The following is a 26,039-nucleotide window of genomic DNA, read 5'->3' on the forward strand; positions in this document are numbered from 1 at the left end:
CTCCAGCTGATTCAGATGCTTCTCTGGACAGAATTCCCAGTCCTTCTTCTGTTCTCAGGTCTCTGACCAATTCTGTAGCTGCAGAATGGCAGATAAGGGAGGAGCCCTCATTCTAATGTTGATTACAAGCTTCCAGACTTCATCACGGTTTCCATTTCCCAATCTCATAAACACAGACTGTGCCTGTTTTTTACTTCACTGTGTTTACATTATGCTTAGTTCAAATTCTTGTAACTGCAGTCTCGGAAGATGCTGTTACTCTTTTAATGATCTCTGGAGCTGTGCAGACTGCTGACAGCCTATTATAGTTCATTTACTTGGATACACAGATTCTCCTCCAGAGATCATGTAACTCCTGCAGGCAAGGACACTACATCCCCTGACCATAGCCTCAGCAAGAGGCTCCAGGACTGAAAAACTGCACGATTCTTTGGGAATTCAGTGTGTTCTGTGGTCTATGATGTGCAGGAATAGTTATTCCAGTGGGTAGCTGGGGACTGTACCCTGCAGTACCCTGCCACCACTGCTAAGCATATGGAGTCTCTGACAGAATTTCTGGCCCCCTGCTACACTTCTGTCTCTGCTGGCTGAGCTCCAGGCCAGCTAGTAACATATGCCCTCTCTTGCACTTGCTGAATGAATGCTTGATTCTCCCTTATGAGAAGTCAGCCAGAAACAAAAAGCTGAAAGCCCCCTTTTTATCAAAGAACACTGATGACGAGGCTTGTGAGAAGCTGCTACAGCTTGCTAGCCATAACAGTATTCTGTAGCTGTCCCCTCCCAAGAGCAAGAGGCATCCTGAAGCTCCTCAAAGAGTTCCAGACATTCTCTGATGACGTTCCCAGAAAGTCTAGCATCTATCAATCCGCAGCCCAGAAACCACTGTGCAAACTGCTGCATGTTAGGTGTACTCATATTTGTATCAAGTAAAAGTTGATGAGTTGGCTTAGTGTATTTTCATGCCTTGATATTAATTTCACAAGTAATTTTGTATTTCATTAGGATTTTAAGTAAAAATGCAACTATACTTTCAGAAAGCTGTTAAATAATGGTCAAAATTTCCCCCAAGGGCTTCAACATGTCAGTGACTTTTTAGTACATATCACTGAGCAATATTTTGTTGTTTGCCTCAGGCAACAGAAACCCTAAAGCTGATTTCGCACTTTGCATTGTAATAGGCAGCACACTACACATTTTCAGTTGTTAGTATCATTACCAGTGATAAAACCGTAGAACACTTGCTGTCTTTGGAGGAAACACTTGTTTGCTCTTTCAAAAATTTCTTTAGATAATTCATTACTACATCTCCCAACTGGCCAAATAAATCTTCTGAAGATGACTTTGAGTAAGAGGCTCATACATAATTGGATAGTAGAGTAAAAATAAAATAATGAGTCACAACAGAAGATGTCAAAAGCACAACAGTGAAATGTTTTGGGAAACATCTCTGCAGCAAGAGAGAAAGAGCTCGCCAAATAACCCTGAAAAAATGCCAGTTTAGAAGCCAGATGCTGCCTGCAAAAAAAAAATATTCCAGAGTTTGGCATCTGGGACTATTAAATGCCAAGCTGATTCCCATCTGTGGGAAAAGCTGTTTACTGCTTCTGGGGGAAAAAAAGTAAGAAGGAATATGGCAGTAGTTTAAAGGACTGCCAGTGAAAACAGAAGGCAGACTGAACTCAGCATTCAAATTATAATCATATTACAATTTACTTTTTATTTCCACGGTAGATTAAAATCTATTAATTCAGAAATAAGCATAATCTTAAAAATACAATAGGCTCACTTAATCAGAAAAGACACTAAGATCATCAAGACTTGCCATTAGCCTACCACTGCCAAATCTACAACTAAACCGTGCCCCTGAGCACCACACATTACACGTAATGCATAAACATGCATGCTTTTACTTACAGTTCTGTAACATATTCTTGAGATAACTTAGGAAATCACCTGCTTCTACAACTTAGCACAGAAGAATTGAAACAGTAAGCTGTTTTCTGTACCAATAGTATAATCAAAGCTCATGGTATATGCAACACTGAGCACTTCCTAATGACGTGACTAGTCATTTTTTAAGAACTCAGACCAGGTAACTGACAGTTATGCTAACAAAAAACTAGTTTCTGATTTTGAAAAGACGACTTGGCTTCAAATACTATCAGGCAAAATGGGGAGTTAGAGGGTGAGACATATTGACTGCACTGACTGACAAAACAACAGGAAGCAGACAGATTAAGACTAACTCTTGTTGACAGTATGTTTACCAAAATAAATTATTATTTAAGTAAAGATGAAGAAAGATATGCCTTCATCTTTACTTAGCATGTATATATATATCCTATAGGGTACTGTACTAAGTAAAGATAATAGTAAAGGTACTACTTGAAGAAGCACTACTAACAAAACCTTGAACATCTTGAGATGATTTAAGACCTCAAAAGTCTGCTACTACAAATACAGCTCTGTACTTCAAATGGAGTCTAAATGGTGATAGGAAAAGCAAAACCTCTTACAGGATTAGAGAAGAAACATAAGTTTTAAATGAAAGTTTAAAAACAGACAATATTTTTGCACACTATTAGTAATTAGGCCTCATATTTAAAGATAATTTCTGGTACTGAGCAATTTTCATCTTTGCAGGAGTCATTTTAGCATCAATCACGTGTTTCATCATCATTTTAGCATCTTTGAAAAGGAAAGGCTAGCTCCTAGAATTAAAGACATACAAATAATATTGAAAACCATCTATAATGCTGTTGAAGGGTAACATTTCTCAGGTCTAGCAATGATAACACTGTAACTATTATAGAGGATGCAAGATCAATAGAATCATAGAATCACCTGCATTGGAAAAGACCTTTAGGGACATCAAGTCTAACCATCAACATGGCCTACCAAGTCCCATTACTAAATCTGGTTCCACTCCTTGCAGTCACTCAGGTGTGCATTGTATGCACTTGAGCTACTCTGGGTTGGCCCTGCTTTCCCACCAGGTGCTCAATCACTGTTTCATGCTATGACTTAGCATTTATGATACACCTGTCCAAGCCAGCTTCTACAGGAGAATGCTGTGGGAAAGTCAAGTACTTTACTAAGATCCAGGTAAACAACATTCAAAGGCTAATCCATACTGCCAGCATTCAATCACTCCATTGTCCTACATATGCCGTTATGTGATGCTCACGATGTTCCTTATAACAGTTTCAACAACTAATACTGCCAAATAACATGAATCCATGGGATTTAACCTAGGTATACAGTATACGAGGTTAATTCTCTAAGTTTTAAAGTCACACTGATTGAAGCCATATTTCAAGTTATTCAACATCATTAGAAATGTCTCATATATAAAACTACATTGCCTATTATTTTACTAGAAGAGTTTAAGAGATTTTCACTTAAAGTTTCTCTTCGTTAAGGTAGTAATAGCAAAGGAGACCCAAAAGCTTTAACTAGATTTTGTTGTTAGTAAGGCAGAACCTTAGATGGACCAGTAAAGATGGTGCAATAGAAAAGAGGAGAAACTGGGAATTAAGTTGATAACAGATGCATCTGTCTATATGTCATCAGAGACATAAATGGAAAGTTTACACTATTTGAGAATTACAACAAGGTTCACAGTGTACTAGAAACACATGCAGCTGTAAATTTATTTGTTGTGCCACATGTCAAACTGAAAAAAACTTTTTTTTTTTTTTTTTTTTTTTTTTGTCAGTTAAACTAAAACCAGACTGAAACCTGGTCTTATGCAAAGAATTTGACACTGTCTTGCACTAGAGCCTTATCCTCAAATTGGGGAGACATGGATTTGATGGAAGGATAAGGAATTGTGTGGATGGTCAAACTCCCAAGAGTTGTGGTTAACAGCTTGATGTCTGGATAGAGATCAGTGACAAGTGGCATTCCTCAGGGAACTCTAGAGGGACCGGTGTTATTTAACATCTTTGTTAGTGACATGGACAGTAGGACCGCATGTATTCTCAGAAAGTCTGCAGATTACACCAACTTTCATGGTGAGAAGTTATGCAATCCAGGGGTACTAGATAGAACTACATGACCTTTAACAATCTCTTTCAAGCCAAAACATGCTATTACTCCAAACACAAATTATGTAAAAAAACAATTTGCATTTAACAATTCAATCTTAACTATTGATTCAAGCTTTTTCTTATCCTAAAATTCTTATCCTGTTTTTGTTGTTGTTGTTGTTGTTGTTTGTCTGTTTTTAATTATGCATCTTGGAAGCTCTTTCTCACTATTAACAGATTGTTTATATCACTATCAAGGGAATCCATAAAAAACAACAATAACAAAAAAAACATTTAATTTTGGCATATGTGTTGATCTTTCAGTTTTAACAGCAAGTTTCCATAGTGAGGTTAAAAAATGAGTAGTACCAGTTGAATAAATAAAACGTTAGAGAATTTTTTAACTATTTATTATGGTGCTTTATTTTTCTTGTTTTCACAGATTTTAAATTTGGTACTTTTTTATTTTTAATTTTATGCTCTTCTGTTTATCTTTCTATACAACATGTATTTTTATGCTATTGCACATAAAAGATCCAGTTTTTCAAGAACTGATCTTTTCAGATGGACTTGAAAATAATTAGAGAAAGTAAGAAAATGAGTATTATCAAAGGAATAAAAGAAAGTTATGTTAACTACTCATTCCACTGATTTAAGTGGAATTTAAGAAGAAACAACATCGCTGGCGTGGTTAACTTCAAAGAGATTCAGAAATTCTCAGTAGCTGAACTTTCACCAGAACAATAAGCTCTGCCAGAACACAGACACTGGCAGGGAAGAAAACTGCACTGTTTGTCATTGCATTCCCAAAACCTTGGCATGGTTTTGGTTGAGACAAGCTAGTGCTCATTGAAAGCAATGGCTAGGCACAGCTCAAGAGTTAAAATGAGCCAATGATCTTTTCTACCAGGCAAATAAGAACAAAATTATCCTGTTTTGGAGACATTAATTTTAAAGATGTGTCTGGATGTCACTGAGATCAAATACTCAGTACTTGTCCTGCTTATCTACTGGAAAAAATGAATGTATTATTGCCTTTTATTTATTTGTTTTTAAAGAGAGGTGTTAAAAACAGTAACAGGGTCTTTTTTATATGTCAAGAGAAATTGTGAAAAAAAAAACATTATTATTATCTATGAATATAGAGGAACTCTAATGACTGAAATTAAATTGCATTAGATTACACAACAAAAACATTGGTCCAGTCTCGTATTTGTTGTGGTTCCTAGGTCTCAGGCTCCCAGTCTCAATTACAGATATCTTGGAAGATGCTTTTCTTTGACTTATCATGAGGCTTATACATAATGATTCAGTGGTAAGTCCGATATGTCAAACAGGACAAATAGCTGTGAGGAAAAATATGTGTAGCGCTTACACTTTAACTGAATTTTCCCATAAACATTTTCTGTAGCAGTTCAGTATTTGACGAATCCAGAAAAAGTACTTTTTGAGCATTTTTTTTCTTCATTTTACAAGTCCTTGCCCTCATGCTGCTGGTCCAGCTATGAATAAAAGCTAAAGAAGCCAAGTTACCTTCTTCAATATATATCACACTTCCAGAAGCTGAAGAAATAGTTAAAATGTCAGAATAGGTAATATCCATTGCAAAATATTCAAACACACAAGAGCAATGAACTACATTAGTGTATATAATCCATCATAACATGCAAGAATTCCAATTGCCACAAGGTAACAGCTAATCAGGGATAAGCAGTATGCAGTTATACAATTACTTTTCTTTAGAAGTAAAAAAAAAAAAAAAAAAGCACCTAAATTTTTCACAATAAAAGGAACTCTATAAAAAACAAAAAAAAACAAACAAACAAACAAAAAAAACAAACAAACAAAAAAAACCTTTAACAATTGTTTTTTCACATCCCCCCAAACTCAAATATGGGAAGAACAGCAATTTAAAATATTTTAACATATTTTCTCATCTACACTATTGTCTTCTTCCTTGATTACTGACTTGCAAAAAACCAAAAGGATACATCTAACAATACATACAAATGCTGTTAACTGTGTATACTGTGTACACATAAATTAATATCTCAATATAAATTAATTCGCAGAGAAGGTAAAAAAAAAAAAAAAAAAAAAAAAGTCACTAAATTGCCTCATCTTACATTTTTTAAGATAAATTTTATTTTATATTTAAGAGACTAGGTAAAAACACCTGCAAATTTTTTTCCTTTCAAGTCAGAACTGAAAATTACCTTTAGCCCAAAATAAATCTTGCTTTTCTCTTTATGACTCTCATAATCCAAATTACGTAATTATATCGGGGTCAATAATGAAATGATTCAAATAAAAAAGTTATAAAAATAACAGGCAAGTTACAATTGTCCTTGGCGCTGCAGAAATTGTCTGTTTCCAACCGTGCTGCATTTTCTTCCTGTTTACAGGCTGTATGATCAGAAATTGTATCACTGTGCAACAGCTATATAGTGTATGCTCATTACATTGTTCTTCAAGCCACTGTTATCTGTACCTACTATTAAGAGTTTACATTCAGATACAAAATAATTTAGATAAACATGGTATAGATAATCTCTTGTTATAAATAATGGAAGTTGACTTTTTATGGAGTCTTTATCCTCATAAGACAGAAACAAAGTATTTTTTAAAATCTAAACAGCATGGATAAAATAAAGGATAGTGATTGTGTTAGAAATAATATGGATAGAATCAAATCTTCACATTTTCTCCCAACGTGGCTGTAAATTTCAGTTAAATTACTATTTTCGTGTCATTTTAAGTCACAAGGTGGCAGCAATGATATAATCTCTTTATCTAAACCTGCAAAAAAACATTCTCTCCCACTACTTTAACTCTTAAAACTTCTCCATTGCTTACAGGGCATAAATGACAGAAAGAGATCATGTATTTTCTTTGACAATGTGCAGTTCCAGATTACTCACTAAGTGTTTTGAATTGATGCTTTGTTTTTTGTATTTTTTTTTTAATTTTCCATCAACAACTCATTATGTTTGCTGACTTCAAATGAATGTGCAGTGAAACAGTGTATCCATGACAGCAATTGTTTGCTGTCTTTCTGTAATAACACACCATTCACAGAGCTGAGAAATAAAAGAATAACTGAGATACATAAGCTTGTCAGTTCTGAAACATAATCATATAGTGAGAAGGTGCAGTGCTTACCGATAGCTGTTGAAAAGATCTGTGCAGGTGCCATTATTTCTACAAGGCTCTGAGTCACATTCATTTGACTCGTATTCACAAAATGTTCCTTCCCATCCAGGCAGACAAACACACTGGTATCTCTGCAATGCAAGAAGGAACACAATTTATCTGTTACTTTATAATAATAATAATAATAATACATTTACAAGAGGTATTTATTTATTATGATTCATCACTGCTATTTCTTGTTTTCAAATGAGTGATTCACCATTCTAAATTTTGGGGAAAATATATATATATATGAATATATATATATAAATATATATATAAATCTATTATCAGTTTGGCCTGCTAATGTAATGAAGAAAGAGAGCAGGGTATGAAGTATGAGACATTACTTATTATCTGTATTTTTGCATCATCAACTTGTATATAAAAAATACTTTACTATCTCTCCCTCTCTTGACCAAGAATTTTAGCAAAATGTAACACCTCCACCATAAAGCTACGTTGCCTCCCCTGCTCAAAACACAGGTACTTGCAACCATCTTGAGTTGTATTGCTCAGTATGCAGACAAAACAGAACTGAATATAAAATAGTTTATCATGAATATGTTTAATATTTTCAATCTGACATTGTGCATCAGTAACTCAATTGTAGTAGGCAACTCATGTAGTAGGCAACTTACAACATGAGAACTACTGTCATCTATACAAGTGTATTAGATAGTAATAAAAATATAATAGTTTCAAGTATTCTACCTCTGCGGTGGCAGTTCTTTATATACTGATGATCAGATGTGAATGCAAAATTTCTGATTAAATTGAATAAAGCTTTTCAGCAGCACGTACATCCACCTTTAAATGGCATATATTATAGAATCTTTTTGATCAGACTGCAAAGCTATATCAAATTGTAATCACTCTTTACTATTATCTCAAGTCTCAAAATTACTATCTGGTAACTGCATGCAAGGAAGTGTTTGACAGTTTCACACAAGTTAAAAGCATAAAGCATCTTCTTCCTGCCTGTATTCTAAAACAAAAGAGAAAGGTGAACATCTGTTGAATTGAATATTCATTAGAGATGGGCAGCACAGCAAACACTTCCATTCAGCAGAAGTTTTAATTGCTTCTTTTGTAACATGCTTACTTCTAACAAGGCTTCTTTCTATCAGGAGTTCAGAAATGCTTTAATGGTAAGCATGACTAATGCATATTATTTCATTACTTGCTAAGCATTGCAATAGGCTTCAGGGTAGATTTTAAAGCCTATTAAATTCCATGTAAATTGAAGAACATTAAGAAACAAACAGCAAAAAAGTTTAAGGGTTTTTTAAAGCCCAGTGCATAAACAAGCTGCCATAACACCATGATCAAATGTATAATGTATCAGAGTGCTGAGAGTGCAGAACATCTTATGCTGTTTTAGCCATCTGTACTTTGGAAACAGACATATACAATTGTGTTTAAAAGAGATATGTGCTAAGAACCTATATCATGGTAAACAGGAATTAAATTCTCAGTACAGTTCAAAGATAAATAATGAGTCAGAACGTTGGAACAAATGTATGTTTTTTGCAATTTTCCTATGTTTTTCTATAAGTCCCAATAATATTCTTATTCACTCCTGACAAATAAAAACTTATTTTATTGGAACAAAGATATCAAAATTAAAAAGAATGTAATTGTTTAAAAACAAGTTTGGCATGGTTGCCCTGAAGTGTCAGAAGGTGTGAAACAGCTGAACTGTTTCCAACATTCAGAATTAAACTACTTACATGCATATGCTTCTACTTCTTCTGTATATAATGTATTTGTGACCTCTATTTTTCCCAAATCACTGCATCTTTTTTGTGCTTGTGGTGACTAGCAAAGATACAAACTTGTTTAGGACATATCAATGATTTCTATGATTTTCGGAGTGCAACAAGATGTATTTTAAAAGCCAAAATATAAAAGTGCAGGCCTTTGTCCTCAGTTAAAGCAGGGCATTCAGACAATTAGAACTTGTCTATGACTTCTAAGCAAATAAAAATATGAAAACAGAAAAATATTGTGCCAAAGAAAGGAAAAAGGCAAAAATGCTGATATAGATTATATTAGCCCACATGTCTGTGTCTTCTATTACATCACAAATGCATCCAAATTCACTGTTATCTACTTTAACTAACTGGCCAGTTTTTTTGAGTTTTCCTCCATTTCCTGCACAAATATCAGCGCATCAAAATAAATAACAGGAATAAATAAGCATGCAACAAATACATAATGCAGAAATAGGGACAACTAATCCATATTCACAAGTAACTGTTAAACACTTAACAACTGTTGCACTGTAAGGATAGGCTGGAATGTGACATAAATAATTTTTTTTTCCTTACTATTTCCTTAAACTCTTCCAGAAATTGATTAAAAAAATGAATGTAAAAGTAGGCTGAAATCCATTCCCTTTAGAAAGCAGTTGTAATTTGTGTCTGGTTTTATTAAAAGCATCTAATGATATCTAATGATCAGCTACTGAAATTCCGCTGTGCAGATTTATTTCTCACTTTAAAAGAGTTGTCATGTCTAGTACAGCACACTACTCACATGCATGCATACTATGCATGGATGCAACATGTATAAATGAGAAAAAGTTATATATTATTTCATTTTTGTATTTCAGTTCAGGCCAACTGAAGATGCTAGATTACAATGAATTATAAGTAGAGACAGATAAAATAGATATAAACAAGATAAAGAAAATACACTGCAGAAAAGGACCTGCAAGTTCTTGGGGATAGGAAGATAAATGAGGCAGCCCTGGAAATAAAGGCAGCTAATGATCCACTGGGCTGCCACAGGGGAAGTGCTGCCAGTGAGTGGAGAGAGGTGACGATTTCCCACACGCAGTCTAGAGTGCTGTGTCCAATTCTGTGTTCCCAGCACAAAAGACACATGGACAGACTACAGAGATCAGCAAAGAGCCACCAAGATGCCTGACAAACTAGAGCATCACTCCTATGAGAAAAGACTGAAAGAAGGAGGACTATCAGTTAGGGCACAGCATGCATCAAACAATGCAGAATTACAAGATGCTGCATTTGGAAAGTATGAGGTGGATTGTGCAGAACAGAGGAAGAATAGAATCTGATTCTTATTCATGTCCCTTCCAACTCACACAATACTGTGATACTGTGATACTGTGATGTATTTCTTCATTTTTATTTATTTTAACTATGTACTGCTATCCATATTAGACATGAAAATAAATGGTCCTTTTGAATTCCTCCACACCATTTTTTGCTTGCTTTCTAAACAGTGAAGTAAATGTATCGACTCCTGAACAAATATCCAAAATAAAAGTGTCAAAAAGGGTAGATTTAGACTGGATATAAGGAAAATGATTTTTTACAGTAAGTGTAGTGAAGCACAGGAACGGGTTGCCCAGAGACATGGTGAATGTTTCATCCATGGAGACATCCGAGACCAAGTTGGATGGGGCTGTGAGCAAACTGACCTGGCTGTAGATGTTCTTGTTCATTGCTGAGGAGCTGGACTAGATGACCTTTAAATGTCCCTTCCAACTCAAACAATTCTAAGATTATGATAACTATAAGCACACTAATGTGTCATTACCCAATTAATTGAGTGGATGGTTAAGAAAGCAATATTTGAGACTATTTGCATATTTACTCTTCTCTTTGACATTGTAATTGAAGAATTAATAATTTTTTTAAGCCTTACTGTTATTTTACTGGAAAATGGCAAACAAACATCTGGCAAATAGAAACTACGATGAGAAAGTTTCATCATGCACAACCAGAATCTGAATTACAAGCAGGCTTATCTTCAAGCCTGAACTTGCAGATGTAGGCTGAGAATAATTTTTACCCCACAGAGCTACATACTAAGGATTCTTTCCACTTGGAGTGCAGAACTAAAAGAAAAAAACAACAACAAAAGGGAAAGAAAAAAAAAGTAATTTGTAATTTCACTTTTGAAGATACTATTGAGCTGGTGCATTTCTAGAGGGTGTAATAGCCTTTTATTTCTTGGCAAACAGAAAGGATAAAAAAATGGAAAATTACTGGAAACAGAAATACTCAAGCAGAAATGCAGAAATCTCTTCTTCATCTCTGAACCCTGTGCCTCAGCCAGACCATGCTTCCTACAGTGTAACTCTGTTAAGGATGAGCACACAGTAAGATTGCTCATCACTGCCACATATTGTGAGATGTATTCCAAAAAGAAACTCCAAAGTTTGCCTTTGTGGTTTTCTTTTCTTTTCCCTGGAAAATAACAGTATTTTTGCCTCTGCATAACACTTTTCATCACAGAATTCTTTTCTGTGGAAGCAGTCTTCTTCCTATAGAAAATATGCATGCAACTCTGTCACTGCTAATAGCAGCCATTTAACCCTGTGAAATAAATGTGAATACAGAAATGCAAGCATCTGTGAAATCATATTCATTATTGTTCTTAATCAGATTGAACTCCTAACATTATTTAAGAAACATTTTGTTGTTGTTGATTTAATGGTCTTTTCTGAATTGCCACTTTAACACTTCACTTTTAATTTACTATTTATTTAACAGTTTACACAATAAATTGTATCTAACCCATATCGAAAGGCTGGCTGCACGTAAGACACGGAGAGACTCTTTAGCAGGGTCTGTTGTGATAGAGGATAGCTTTAAATTACACATAAGGAAAAGTGAAAAGTGAGGGTGGTGAGGCACTGGAACAAGGTTCCAAGATAAGTGGTGGATGACTTGGGCAACCTGATCCAGCCATGCACATCCCTGTTCATTGCAGAGAAACTGGACTAGATAACTGTTAAATGTCCCTTCAAGCTCTAGGGATTCCATGATTCTAGGATTCTATGATATTCACTAACATACATTTTTCTTGTTTTTCAATATGATATTGTTTTCATTACATGAGTCTTTGCATTTTTATCCTACATAAAACAGACTATTTCATCAAAAATGAAGGAAACAAAACTCCCACTTTTTCATCTTCAGTTGGTTTGAACATAACTTTAATCTTTGCTAAAGAATACCACATAAAAGAAGATCCACCCAGAGTGAAATCCTAGCAATTACATTACCTTTCTTTTTTACAATAATAAATTTACCTGTGCCTAAAAACTTATAGGAACAGTGAATTTATTAATGGTGTTGCTTCACAAGCAAAAGAAAATTGACTTCTGAAATAAGTATGCACAATAAGCCTGTTCTTTCCTAGTGTTAAAGACACTCCTGATTTATTCTAATATTACTTACCAGATACAGTAAGATTGCCTATATCAAGGCAAAAAAAAACCCTCAAATAATTTTGGGGGAAAGTAGTATGAGGATTACAGTATGACTAATACTAACTGGATAAATGATTCTGATAAGAGATATTAAATCATAGAATCATAGAATTACGCAGGTTGGAAAAGACCTTGAAGATCATAAAGTCCAACCAGAGCCTAACCGTAGTACCCTAAATCTAACAACCATCTGCTAAAGTTTACTAAATACTAAAGTGAAAAGGAAGTATGAAACATGAATTCAGAAATGTAGAAGAAAAAAAAAAAAAACACAATAAAAAGTATGTTTTGTAAACATTGCTACAAGAAAATGGCTCAGTTAGAACATGTATCCAATGACAAAGTCAAAGTGATCTTTGTACTTAAGCACTGAAAAAAATGTGAAGCACTAGGTTAAATAAACTAATACTAAATAGTGGCAATGTAAATTGATAAAGCAGTATGGATTTTCAGAGCCTAAACCTCAAAATGCTAACCAGTATACTTACTCATTTTTTTTAAATCCATTCTTCTGCCTTGAACTTATAAATTCTGTACTAACTGATATTAATAATAAAATAGTTTTTTAATTTAAATTTTAAGAAGAAAAAAAGAAACATTATAAATTTGCCTATCTGTCCAGTCTATTAAATAATTAATGCATTAAATGAGTAGGGAGGAGTATATATAAAACTTGTGCAAAAGAAATGGTATTTTTCTCAAGTCTGTAACACACTAGTGCTAAATAGAAGCCTACACTTTCATTTAGTGTGGGCTTCAAATTAAAATGCATCTTATATCTAGACATGCAGTATAATCAGAACTCTGTAATTTGTAATCATAAGGAAAATTACCATAAATAGGAATACACGTTATTTACATAGTATGTCTTTATACACTACCATTTCAAAAATGTCAGCTTCACTAGTAAATTTGTAATCACTGTTGCCTTCAATATTGATCACTTTAAAGCAACACATCTGTAAAAACAAAACCTTTCAGAAAATTTAGTGTATTTAACTAATGTTTGTTAGTAATAATAAAATGTTTTACTATATAACATGTAATGACAAACTCCAAGCTACTTTAGATTTCATTTTACCTTTGGAAACAAACAGATTACAGCCCAGTAAGAGGTCATGCTTTTGCACTATTGCCTCAAAGTTTGCTGAGGATGGACAAGTCCAAGCAAGTCCTGAGCAAAGGTTGAAGTAACCTTGCCTCTCTCCTATAAATTGGAGCGAGACAGGCCTGTGCGTTAAGAATCTAATAAATTACTTCCACTATTGCTCAGTTCTCACACTACATCTGAAATTTCAATTCAAAAATCTGCCATGATTTTTGTGTGAAGACTCATCTATAAAATGGTGAGACCCAATGTGGTTTTTAATATATTAGTAAAGACTTTCTATTTAAGAATTTCCCAAATCAAACATAATTTAAGTTTTCCTATGTAATAAATGATACATTTTTGTCTTTAGAGTAAATAGCATTGATCACTCAATATTTATATCTTTCTTCCATTTCCATCCTAGAGACAGAGCTTACTAGGAAATATGCCAAAGAAACCACTGTCAAAGCAACAGGTACTGAACAGCACAGGAAAAGTAATGAAAAACAACAGCTGTAAGTTGTTCAAGCAAAATAAACTGAACTAGTCCAGATAGTGACAAACATTTGAATATCAGCCTTTGATCAGTACATTTGGTTTGACATTTAACTCAGTTATTCAATAAGTAGTTGAAGGTCATAAACACATTTTTGTTATGCAGAAATACAACAACCCAATCCACTTACAACTTGTTATGAGCTTTCAGTGTGCTCCTAGATCTCAAATATGAGAAGAACTATGGGAGTTAACTGGTATTGCGCAGGAATTGTCTAGGCACTGATAGACAGAAATAATATTTTGCTTCTGAATTTCAAATCCAGTGTTGCTGCTGGCAGCTTTATAAATCAAGTAAGAAAACCCAGCAAAACTAATACTGTTTTCCATAAAAAAAGCTATCTTCTAATACCTGATTCCAACCAAACCTTAAACATACATCCATTATCACAGCACACCTCAAACACTACAAAGTGCTATTTTTGCCAACTTCAGACTCAGAAGTAGGGGAAAGTCAAAGAACCAGGCTCATCCAAAAATACTTCAGCCTAAATATTCTTAGAAGCACGCAGACCTTCACAGGATTATTTGATGTCAGCTGCTCCCTTTTGAACTTTCACTCATCCCTACTTTAAATTTATAGAGCTTTTCAATATAATAAATCACATTATAAATTAATGTGTAGCTCCTATCACATCTAATACAAAGAGGGATTTAAGAGGTGCTAAGCAAAGGCACTTGTGACCAGCTCTACATACTGCTGACATAAAGACTAGCAGCTGGATACCTAACATGCAACAATCAAAGAAAAAAAGATGATTCTATAATAATTTTTATCCAGTCTACTCCAATACTGTCATAAGCAAGAATCAGGTTCAAAATCATACATGTAGTTTAAGTGATGCTGTTCTCCAAACTAAGATACAAAACACAAGGATCAGCTCTGCTGATGGCCATAAGAGAGCTTACAGATATTCTGCAGTGGATAAAGGAAATGTGCTTCGTACAGCGACTAGGAAAAAAAAAAACATTATGAGGATGGGACTGTGTAGGAAAATTAAAAAAAAAAATAAAAAAATTAAAAAAAAATCAAGGCATAGAGCAACATAAACATCAAGAAGAAAACACTAGAAAAACTCATACCTTGAGAAAATGCAATCTGACCAACTTCAGTTTATGTAATATTATTAATGTACATAATAACATGTAATGTTATTAATGTGTTGTTATCAATTTTGTTCTTTTCCACAGTCTTACAACTCACTATCTAGCCACGAGGTGATTGCCTTTTGGTATCTCACAGCGATTCCAAACAGCTGTTTGCAGATCCTGGAAGCATGTACTTTCTCAACTCCTTGTAGCAACCTGTGAAGCTCAACTTGCTCACATAGTATGGCAGCCTGGTAAAAGGTGAACACTACCTAAACCCCACTGACCACAGTTAACAGTGACAAAGCTTAAACCCTACCACCAACCACTAAGGGTGGCCTGTCCTGTCTTGCAAGAACCTTCCGGAAGCTGAGACAGGGAGCAGCTGGGCAGCAACAGCCAATCATCATGTGCAGCAGAAACATAATTTGATCAGAACCACGTATTCCCCATCCCCTCCTGTGGCTTTATGTAAACAACGAGCTACCATTATTTGTTACTCTCCAAACTTAATTGTTTTTTGAGGAATCCCCACAATTTTTCTCTTTCAGTCTTTTCAAAACATATAAATTAGCATCAAGGTTGCGCTTCTACAGAAATCCGGTGTGTTTTGCTTACTGAAAGTTGTTCCAGTTGCTTTTAACTACAGATTTTGAAAATAATGTTTTAGAACACAGAACTTGAGGGTAGAGGGTTCATTCTTGCATGGGTGTTATAGTTTTAATCAAATATTTTAAAAAGGATACTGAAGTAGAACAGATTACACACATATGTGTCATCTAGAACGGCAGGCTTAAAAAGCTTCTTTATTTCACATAGCATGCTAAATTTTATCTGTGGATTTTTCAGTCTTCTGACTTTGATTATAGACACAAACAAAAGTAAAACCATAAGTTGAGGCAACAGCATATGGTTTAAACTTGCAGATTAAATTAAAATCACTGGCTGCAGCTGATTTCTTTCTCTTAATAGAAATTTCTAGAATCTACTTAAGAAGTTTAGTGTCTGAGTGCAAGTATCTTTTAAATGGCATGAATCTCTTCATCATCTGATTATAAGCTGAAAGAAAATTAATTAATTGAGTCCCATATTGGATTCCTCCATCACTGCAACAGAAGCTTACTATATTAAAGATCAATTATATTAGAGATCAATTACATTGCTGACGCAGACTTGAGACTCAGCTCCCTAGAAGGGAAGCAGCTGGTACAGTGTAGAAGGCAAGGAAAAGAATTTTTACTCAGCTTTCACTTGCCATGAACCTGGTGGCAGCTTACTTCAGGATGGAAAGGGTATAGCTCACTTCCTCAGTTCTAACAGCTCATACACCAAGTAGGCCTGAAGAAGGCACAACAGCATGAGGTTGTCAACAGACAAATGAGTTATTACAGATCTGTATGCTAAGGGCTAAAGGTATGAGTGAAATTCATTACTGAAAGAAACTGAACCAGTTTCTTTTTCAGATGTTTTAAAATATAGGTGGATAGTCACAGAATTGCTTAAAATGCAAATGTAAATAAAATTGTCGTCTCAGGCTAAATGATCATTTCTGGAAAGTGTGTAAAGGAATCAGAAAATACCACTGCTTAAGCATTCTGAAAGTTGAAAGGTATTTTAAAAATAAAAATGTTTTAAGCATTGTTCCTGTTCTTATTTTCATTTGCATAATGTGCTTATAATCTTCTCAAAGATAATGCAGCTCAAGGAAACAAAGCAGAGCTCTCTAACATTCTGCACATTGACAAATCAGGAGATAATGAAGTGCACCAGAGCATCTTGCTGTTTTGGTATTTCATTGAGTACGCATACCGTTAACAAGAATAAAGAATATTTGTTTACTGATAAGTATGGAAAAAGCCAGCATAAGCGTTATTCTTGATTAGTTGCAGCCACTGTACTAAATAATAAATGAGGAAGGAGGTCCCAGTTTTGTAAGGCAAGCAGGATAGTGTTTATTTAGAATACAAACACTGTCTGCATCATGAATAAACTCTTCATTTGAAAATTAAAATAAAAAACATTTTTTTTATTTTTTTCCCCTGAAGGACCATGCTTTTAGTACGCAATTTTAGAAAAATAAGTATACACATACATGCAAACACCAATAGTTCTTGTAGGAGACAATGACTTTATATTCACATTTAATTAATTCAGAGATATATCAGGGTTCCTTCTGTGTACTCTCTTCCCCATGGACAGCACAGATATATTTAGGAGAAAGATGAAAGAAGCTCATTTGATATCCAAATGACTGAAAAGGCAAACGGGTAAATTTGTAGTACTTAACATTCACTTGAATAAATTGTGACATTGAACAGAACAGTACAGAACTGAATTTAAAAAATCCTACAGGTAAGGATAAAGCAACACTGCATTAGAAATACGTGACCAAAACTAGAAGTAGGACCAAAATGCGGGAGAATTGCCAGGGACAGGAGTAAGAAGAAATACTGTCATTAGGCCAAAGAATAGTTGTGTAAAGTGACAACAAAAAGGAGCAAACTGTACTAATTAATTTCTCCCCTTAGCACATGATTCAGCTGGAAAACTTTTGTTTCTAGAAGTAAAACGGCACGACAGTCACTCAAAAAGTAATGTCTTCTGTTTATTTCCATGGAAACTACAACAGGTACAAAGAGAGCAATAACACTATTTGATAGAGCAAATTCTCAGCTACAGTTTGATTGTTGGTTTTTTGTTGTTTTTTGTTTTTGTTTTTTTTAACCCCACCATTAGTTATGCATTTTCAACAACAATGAACAAGAGCCTGCATGCCACAATTGTAAAAATATGCACTGGCGGAGGGGATCCACAGTTTCACAGATGCTGAAAGGGCACTGTTGCTAGGAAAACATCAATTTTTCATTGCCTTGAATAGATGGAATCAAATCTGGACTATATATTGGATGTGGTAAGATAGTCCAGTCAAGACTAGCAAAGCACTCCATGGTCTCCAAACTGGTATGGGGACCTGTTATAAGAGAAAGGCTTTCTTCTTCTCTGGCCTGACAACAAAAGTTCAAGCTTTCAGCATATTTCACATTGCAATATAGCAGTCAGAGTTGATGGTTTGTCTAAGTTTCAAGAAATCCAGAAGGATCACCCCTTTCATATCCCAAAAGACAGTGCAAATCAGTTTAGCTGATGAGGGCTGAATCTTGAGCTTTTTCTTCAGTGGTGAATTCACATGTCATCATGGACTGCCATTACAACTCTAGCTCACAATGGTGACAGTGTCTCATCACCAGTAATTATGCAATTCAGGAAACTGTCACCTTCACCCTCATATTGGTTCAATATGTCCTGATAAAGTTGTATACAGTATTCTTCCTGTTCCTTCCTGTGTGAACATTAATAGGACCCACCTGGCAAACACTGAAATATTCCAATGTTGCCACCATCACTTTCAATGTACTGAAGCCAATAATCAGCTCAGTTTACAGTTCTCTAGTCATTATCCAGTGATTCACATAGATGAACTGATTGAGACACACCTCATTTCATGGTGTGACCAGCTGTGGATAGCTGTTCAGAACATGGTTTGTCTTTCACATAGCTGTCAGCAGTGATGAAACACATCACTCCCCACTTCACTGCGCTAAGATCTACTGTTTGGTCTCCATAGATGTTCAGAAAGTGAAAATGAATGCTAAACGGTGCAATGTTTTCCTCATGGAGAAATTCAGTGACACACCTTTGCTTCATATGCACTTTCATTTCAGATGGTGTTGTCAGACTGCCCCTTGTTGCCATCTGTCATACAGCAACAAAATCTAACACTAAACACTGGAAGAAAGGTTCAGGCTGTACTGCCATACCACCAACATCCATCACTGACATCATGAGCCTGTAATAAAATGAGGCAGCATTACTTTTGGAGCAGTCCTGGTACATAAAATTTGGTAACCCAAGGGCAGTGCAGATCAGGGTGCACCTGCCTGAGTTACCTCACAAGAAGAGGTATGAAATTTTATTTCAAGGGGAGAAGGTTGTGATCCAACTGCTGAATTCACTTCTGCATATCTGTAGCATTAAAACTACACAGTTAAGACAATCACAGTGCTTCAGAGTAATAATTTCCCTGTTGTTGTAGTATAGCAATCCTAGAAAAGGAATGATTATCTTTAAGCATTTAAATATAACTATTGATAGCTATTTGAAAAAAAACAAAACAAAACAAAAAAACAAACACCTTTTAACTTCAGTCTCACCAATAATCATAGTTATGACTCCTCCTTTACCTGCATAATTCCATTTGATTTCAGAGTTTAAAGAAGAGCAATATAGTCGGGTAAAGATTTAATTCTTTAATAGCTTTATCTGAACAGCGACTTTGAACTACTCTAAAATAACAGTTAGGTCTAACATAGGCCTCTTAAACTACACCAGGGCATGGACAGCATCCCAGCACTGAAACTTAATTTCTACTAATACGCATTTAGAGTAATCTGGTCCCTGAAATGTTTCCTCCTTGGGTCAGCTATTGCACTTTGAAACACTTTTGAGGTACAGCTGAGTAGTAACCATGGCTAGGGAACATTCACAAGGGTAATTTCTCAGTTATAACCATATAAGCATTACTGTGACTTTTACATTTCTGGAGAATAACATTTTCCCAGAAATTAAATTTACAGTGTATTCTTCTCTCACCTACACGATAGAAAGAGAAATGTATGAGAAGAATACACTAATGTACCCTTGGTAAATAAAACTTGATTTTATTTAATGTGTGCTTTGCTCATCTGTTAGTTTTGAAACAGAAGGAATATTTATGTTTGAAAATGTACTATATCACAATGAAGGAGGAAAAAAAAACAAACCACACATCTGACAGTAACAGTGAAATAACCTGACACATGGAAAAAAATAAGAGAAGATTTAGACAACTGTCATAAAGGGGAAATAAATTCACTAGAGATGGAGCAGGGAAGCCTAAAACATTATGGAAGTTGGGGTTTTCTTAGTATAGTTTACACAAGAGTCAGTGTACTTTAATTGGATCAAAACTATTGTTATTCCCAACTTGAAACTTCTCATACATTTGTTATGTAGTTTTATAATATATCTGATTCTTTTTTTAGTTGATATTAACTCATTATCAGTCAAGAGATACAGGGATCTCTTGGAAAGAGTCCAGCGGAGGGCCACAAAGATGGTGAAGGGCCTGGACCATCTCCCCTATGAGGAGAGACTTAGGGAACTGGGTCTGTTTAGCCTTGAGAAAAGAAGGCTGAGAGGGGACTTGATCCAGGTTTATAAATACCTGAGGTGTGGGAGCCATAGTGGCGAGGCTGGTCTCTTTTCAGTAGTGCGTGGGGACAGGACTAGGGGCAATGGGCTGAAACTCCAGCATAGGAAGTTCCGCACGAATGTGCGCAAGAACTTCTTTACGGTGAGGGTGACGGAGCACTGGAACAGGCTGCCCAGGGGGGTGGTGGAGTCTCCTTCTCTGGAGATATTCAAGACCCGCCTGGACGCCTACCTGTGCGATGTGGTGTAGGGAGCCTGCTTTGGCAGGGGGATTGGACTCGATGATCTCTAGAGGTCCCTTCCAACCCCTATAATTCTGTGATTCTGTGATTCTGTGAAGAGGGCCCTGGTGGCCAAAAATGCCAGGCATATCCTGGAGTTCATTAAGCATAATATAATAAACCAGTCAAAACCAATGACTGTCCCACTGTACTATGATGGCCTCACCGTGAATACTGTTCTAGCAGTTGAACAAGCTCTGCAGGAAGAATTTACAGCCTACAAACTGTCAGTGGAAGCAACTGGACTCAAGAAGCATTCGGACAATGCTCTCAGAAATATGGTTTTACTGCTGGCTAGTCCTGTGTGGAACCAGGAATGAAAATCAATGATCTCTGTGGATCCCTTCCATTTTGGGATATTCTATGATTCTACAATTCCACTGAGTCATATATACTGTGAGAATGATAATGTGTATTCGTTGTACTGTTTATGATTAATCTTAATAATGAAAACGACATTTTAAGCATGGAAGAAGCAGCATCACAATTATTATTCCTTCCTCAAGCTTTTAAAAAAAAACAAAAACAAGCAAACAAACAAAAAAACCCCTTAAAACATAACTATAAAACAAAATGCCCATAGCCAGGTTAGTTTTGGGAAAATGAAAACACTGTACTCCTTGTTGTGTGTTTTCATCCTCCCATGTGTACACATGCAGATTGCACTTTATTATTCTGTATAGCATTGGGACTTCTCCATGAAAAGACATTTGAGAATTGGACTTTTCTGACTTCTTCTGTGCATGTTTAGTGACAGTCATCCCAGAAGCAAGTGTGTTTTTCTATTCTGTATGAAATGCACAGTTTTTCATAAGAAGAACAAAAAAAAAAAAAAAAAAAAAAAAAAAAAAAAAAAAAAAAGTAATGTTTGAAAATGTGAAGTTCTTACACTATATATGTACTTCAGGACTAAGACAGTTTGAAGATTCAGTTTTCCCAGCTGATTGATTGAAATACTACATATACTATTAGCAGTCTTGAACATAAAAATATAATGTGAATCTTATATGAGAAGCTGCTAACACTGGTGAAGGTTGTAAACTGATTGCAAAGAGCATAAACTGCAGATACTTGTTTCAAAGGACATTTTACACATACAATGACAAAAATGCATGAAACAAGGGATGTACAATGTATTGATAAGTATCAATTTTAGTTTTTTGTTTTAGAAACGTCTCATATGCTTGAGATGTAGTTAAGGTAGAATAATACTCATGCACAAACCATAGAAAACCAGAGCAGTTGAAAATATTTACAGTCCTCCATCAAGTCCCCCTCCACACCCCCCCCCACACCCCTATTATAACTCAGTGGTTGCTTTTCAGTGAAATTGGAAAAGCGAGGTTTTTTTAATGATGTTCAGCAGCTGATATATCAAGAAGCACACATATCAAGGAAAAAAAATAGTGTCTCTGTCCTTCATACTCGGGAAGAAAAGGAACTGGAAATACCTACTTCCTAGGTTCCTATTTCATAACACTAATTGAACTGCATCGACACAGATGTTACACTGATATATAACTCAAGCTTCTTACATGCTGAAGCTACCTAAAGCATATGGTCCTTCACTTTTCAAAGAAAATGCACATTCTTTGATATCTGCTAGTGCAGTGCTAACAACCAGCTGGTTACTTCAATTCAGTTCCATAGAAGGCCTTCATCAATTAGCAGACTTTTAGTAACAACTCTCTAAATTTAGTGTCCTTGCTCTGTGATGCCTCTGATGGCTTGGTAGAGTATGAGATATTTATTTGAAGTATGAATGCTGAATTTCATTTATGTTTGTTTTATGTGAAAAGGTGTAAGATATATCATTATGGTCCAGTAAGAGTTAAACAATTTCAATCACTTGGCACATTTTTTTCTGACACTGCTAAATGGACCACTGATTTTCTAGTGGGCACAAAACCAGATAAACATATGGAGAACATTTATAGGCAATCAGCACACTTACACATAATTTGAGTGTCCTGGCTGACTAATGAGATTTCCAAGCTGCTGTCCATACTGAGATCATAAATTGTTGTTTCAGAAGGCCTGTCCTTTATGAATCTGTTGCCCCAAGTAACTCTAAACCAAAGTATTTGTATGTTCCTCAGAATCCATAAAATTTATCCTTATTAGCATTTTAGTTTACACAATGACTATGCTTTTCAGATTAATTTCTCAATTGTTCCCATTTACTCTGCTTTGCTTTATATTATGTAGCTGTCTCAGATAACACAAACCAGATTAATTCAGGAAGAAAATGAACTATAAGTTGTGCTTCAAGAGCACACTTGGTGCTCTCCAACCAGTATTAAATATTTGGTCCACAGAACTGCACTCAGTACACTGCAACTAGTCCAAAATTGTAAGCTTTTGTTCTAATACATGTATATCATGCACAGTGAGTTTTGATTCACCTCCAGCTGTTTCCCATTTGGTCTATTTCTCTGCACTACTTACTAATGTAGCAACACCCTTACCTCAGCTGTGTTATAAAATGTGAGTGAAAAATATATATACACACACACACATTTCTTCCTTTCTTTGATCCCCTTTCTGACGTCTTCATGCTGATTAAGACCTACTGTATTGTGGTGATTTCACACTGAGAGCCAGCTAAGTTCCATCATGCTGCTCCCAATGCCCTACCTCAAAATAACGGGGAAGAAAATACAATGGAAAAAGGGCTCATGGGTTGAGATAAGGGCAGGGAGATCACTCATCAATTGCTGTTGCAGGAAAAACAGACTCAGTATGAAGGATATGAATGTAATTTACTGCTTATTATCCACCTGCTGCACTATGGGCTCATTCGTGGCTGTACGTGGAGATCTGCTTCACATGGTGATCTGGTTCGCGTGGTGTCCACTGGCTGCACATGACCTCCTGCCCTCCTTCTTGCATTCACCTTAGTGGCTGCAGAGCTGCTTCCTTCCTGTTTTCTCATTCCTCACTGCCAGCTGCTATTGTATAGTATTTTCCCCATTCTAAATATCTGCTCTCCCAGAACATAATCAGAGCCACTCATGTCTAGGCTCTGGCAGGGACAGTTCCCTTTCAGAGCAGCTGGAGCTGGCTCTGACCTGAAATGGGGCATCTGCTGGACTCTGCTCAAAGCCCACTCCTCCAGCCCTTCTGCTACCAAAACCTTGCCACATAAACCCAATTTGTACATTTAAGTGAAAAAATCCCCTTTTCACACAAGTCAACCCCACAGTGACTACTACTTCCTGCACTCTACCTGTACAACTAAGTTTAGGAAGACCCATTTAAAGAATTATAGTTTAAGAAAATCATAGAATGGTTACTTAGAATCATCCATAATGATATATTGGCAACATACCATTAAAAATTAAGTTCAGGCCAGAAGAGTTATCCACTATTATCTGAGTGTAGTCATTTACATTCATATGAAATGGTTGTTAAATCAATTACCCCTGCATTTTCATATTGGGATATTTTAGTGTCACATTGTCGTTATAGTTTTCTTTACCTAAGTGATTTGTACAGGTGTAAACTCCATTTGATCAAGTCTTAACATATAACACCTCTGCAAATCCAGTTTTGACCATCTCCAAGTATCGTGGTTTTGGATGGTTTAATTTTCTTCCCACAGGCTTAAGTAATACTGTATTTTGGATTTCTAAAAGAAAATAAGGAAAATAAAATACTAATGCTTTTACTTGCAGAGTACTGCTTACATACTCAAAGACTTCTCAGCTTCTTACACCGTTCTGCCAGTGAGGAGGCTAGGGGTGCTCAAGAATCTTGGGACACAGACAGAACAACTGTCTCAAACTGGCATTTTGCTGAGCAATAAAAGCTGAGGTAAATAAGGAGGAAGCAGAAGAACATTTGGAGCAATGGCATTTGTCTTCACAAGAAGCCACTATATGTGTCATGCCCCTCTTTCGTGGAAGTGACTGAACATCTGCCTGCCAACGAGAAGCAGTAATTCCTTTTTCTTCTGCTCTGCCTGTGCACACAGCTTTTGTTTTAACCCAATAAATAGTCCTCATCTCAACCCACAAGTTCTTGCACTTTTACCTTCCAATTCCCTCCTTTACCTGGGGGAGAGAGTGAATAGCTGCATGGTGCTGAGCTGCCTACTGGGGCTAAGCCACAACATCAAGGATGAATACTTCAGGGCAGCATGCTCCAGCATTCAGTCACCTCTTCAGTAAAGGTATTTGCACAAACCTGTAACTTTATTCCCCCCCCCCCCCCTTTCTCCTCTGTTCTGCATACTTTCAGCCAGACACGCTGTTTTCTCAGAAAAGATGTGACATTTTACTTCACAATGCTGTCCCCTTCTGAATTCCTTACTTTTGTGTATAAAATTAGATGGGCCCTTGGCAGTCCTGATCTTTTGCTGATGAGATCTCTCTTATCTACATGATTCTCCAAACTTGACTTTACCCAATCCCACTGTTGATTGGTCGACCAGCCTGTTGGCAAAAATAGTCTTGCCCCATTTGGTCAAGTCAATCTCATTTCTTCCTAGCTTCAATCTTCAAAAAGAACCATGCCACACAATTCAGCCACATGTTCTCAAGCTTGTTCTCTCACTGGCTGTGTCGGCAAGAAAACCATTCAGGCCCCATGCCCTTTATCACATACCTGGAGCCTCACAGTCAGCTCTACCTATGTGGAAGAGAAGAAAGGCAATATAGTGCCAGGCATGTACGAGCCTCGGTAGCTTCACCACACTATCCTGAACATAAGCCCTTCAATAAGCAGCAGTTTTCCCTAAACAGTAGATGCAGCTATCCTCAGCAGCAGGCTGTCATCCACTGCTGTCACTTGCTGCTTCCCCATGTTACTGCTGCGTGGCTCAAGCTCAGTGAGCTCAGAGTCAGCGCTGGCAGATTTTCTAGCCCCTCATCTGCTACTAAGGCATCAAACATATTTTGTTTAATAATTAAATAGAAAATGCGGTAAAATTTATACAGTCTTTCAAAGTATCATTGCTATTTCATTTTACCTCATGGGGAGATCACATAGGCTCACAGGCAAAAAAAATAATAATAATAATAATAAAAAAAAATAATATATATATGTACACACACATATATAAAACATTAGAGAAAGTCCAGTACTTTTAAGAGGACTCTAATCCATTGATAAAGAGTACTGTAAGTAGTATTTCCTCAGATAGAATGCAAGGGCATGCTTCTTCTTATATATCTGTAATTCATATTTCCAGACACACTGTATTTCCATTAAGCACATATGAATGAGCAAAACTGGTAGTATCTTAACTTCAGACTACTTTATTATGGAAATGGTAATTAAAAATAAGGGGTCTTCAA

General features: G+C 35.9%; 1 protein-coding gene across 1 annotated transcript in view; it reads right to left on the bottom strand.

Moving 5' to 3' along the window:
* Nucleotides 1-26,039, bottom strand: part of EYS (eyes shut homolog) — a 710,358-nt gene that overhangs the window by 438,507 nt on the left and 245,812 nt on the right. The window contains exon 21 of the mRNA XM_072333503.1: nt 7,194-7,315. Within this exon, the coding sequence (XP_072189604.1) occupies nt 7,194-7,315 (122 nt within the window). The remainder of the gene's footprint in view (nt 1-7,193; nt 7,316-26,039) is intronic.

The sequence above is a fragment of the Excalfactoria chinensis genome, chromosome 3, assembly GCF_039878825.1.
Source record: "Excalfactoria chinensis isolate bCotChi1 chromosome 3, bCotChi1.hap2, whole genome shotgun sequence".
Lineage (NCBI taxonomy): Eukaryota > Metazoa > Chordata > Aves > Galliformes > Phasianidae > Excalfactoria > Excalfactoria chinensis.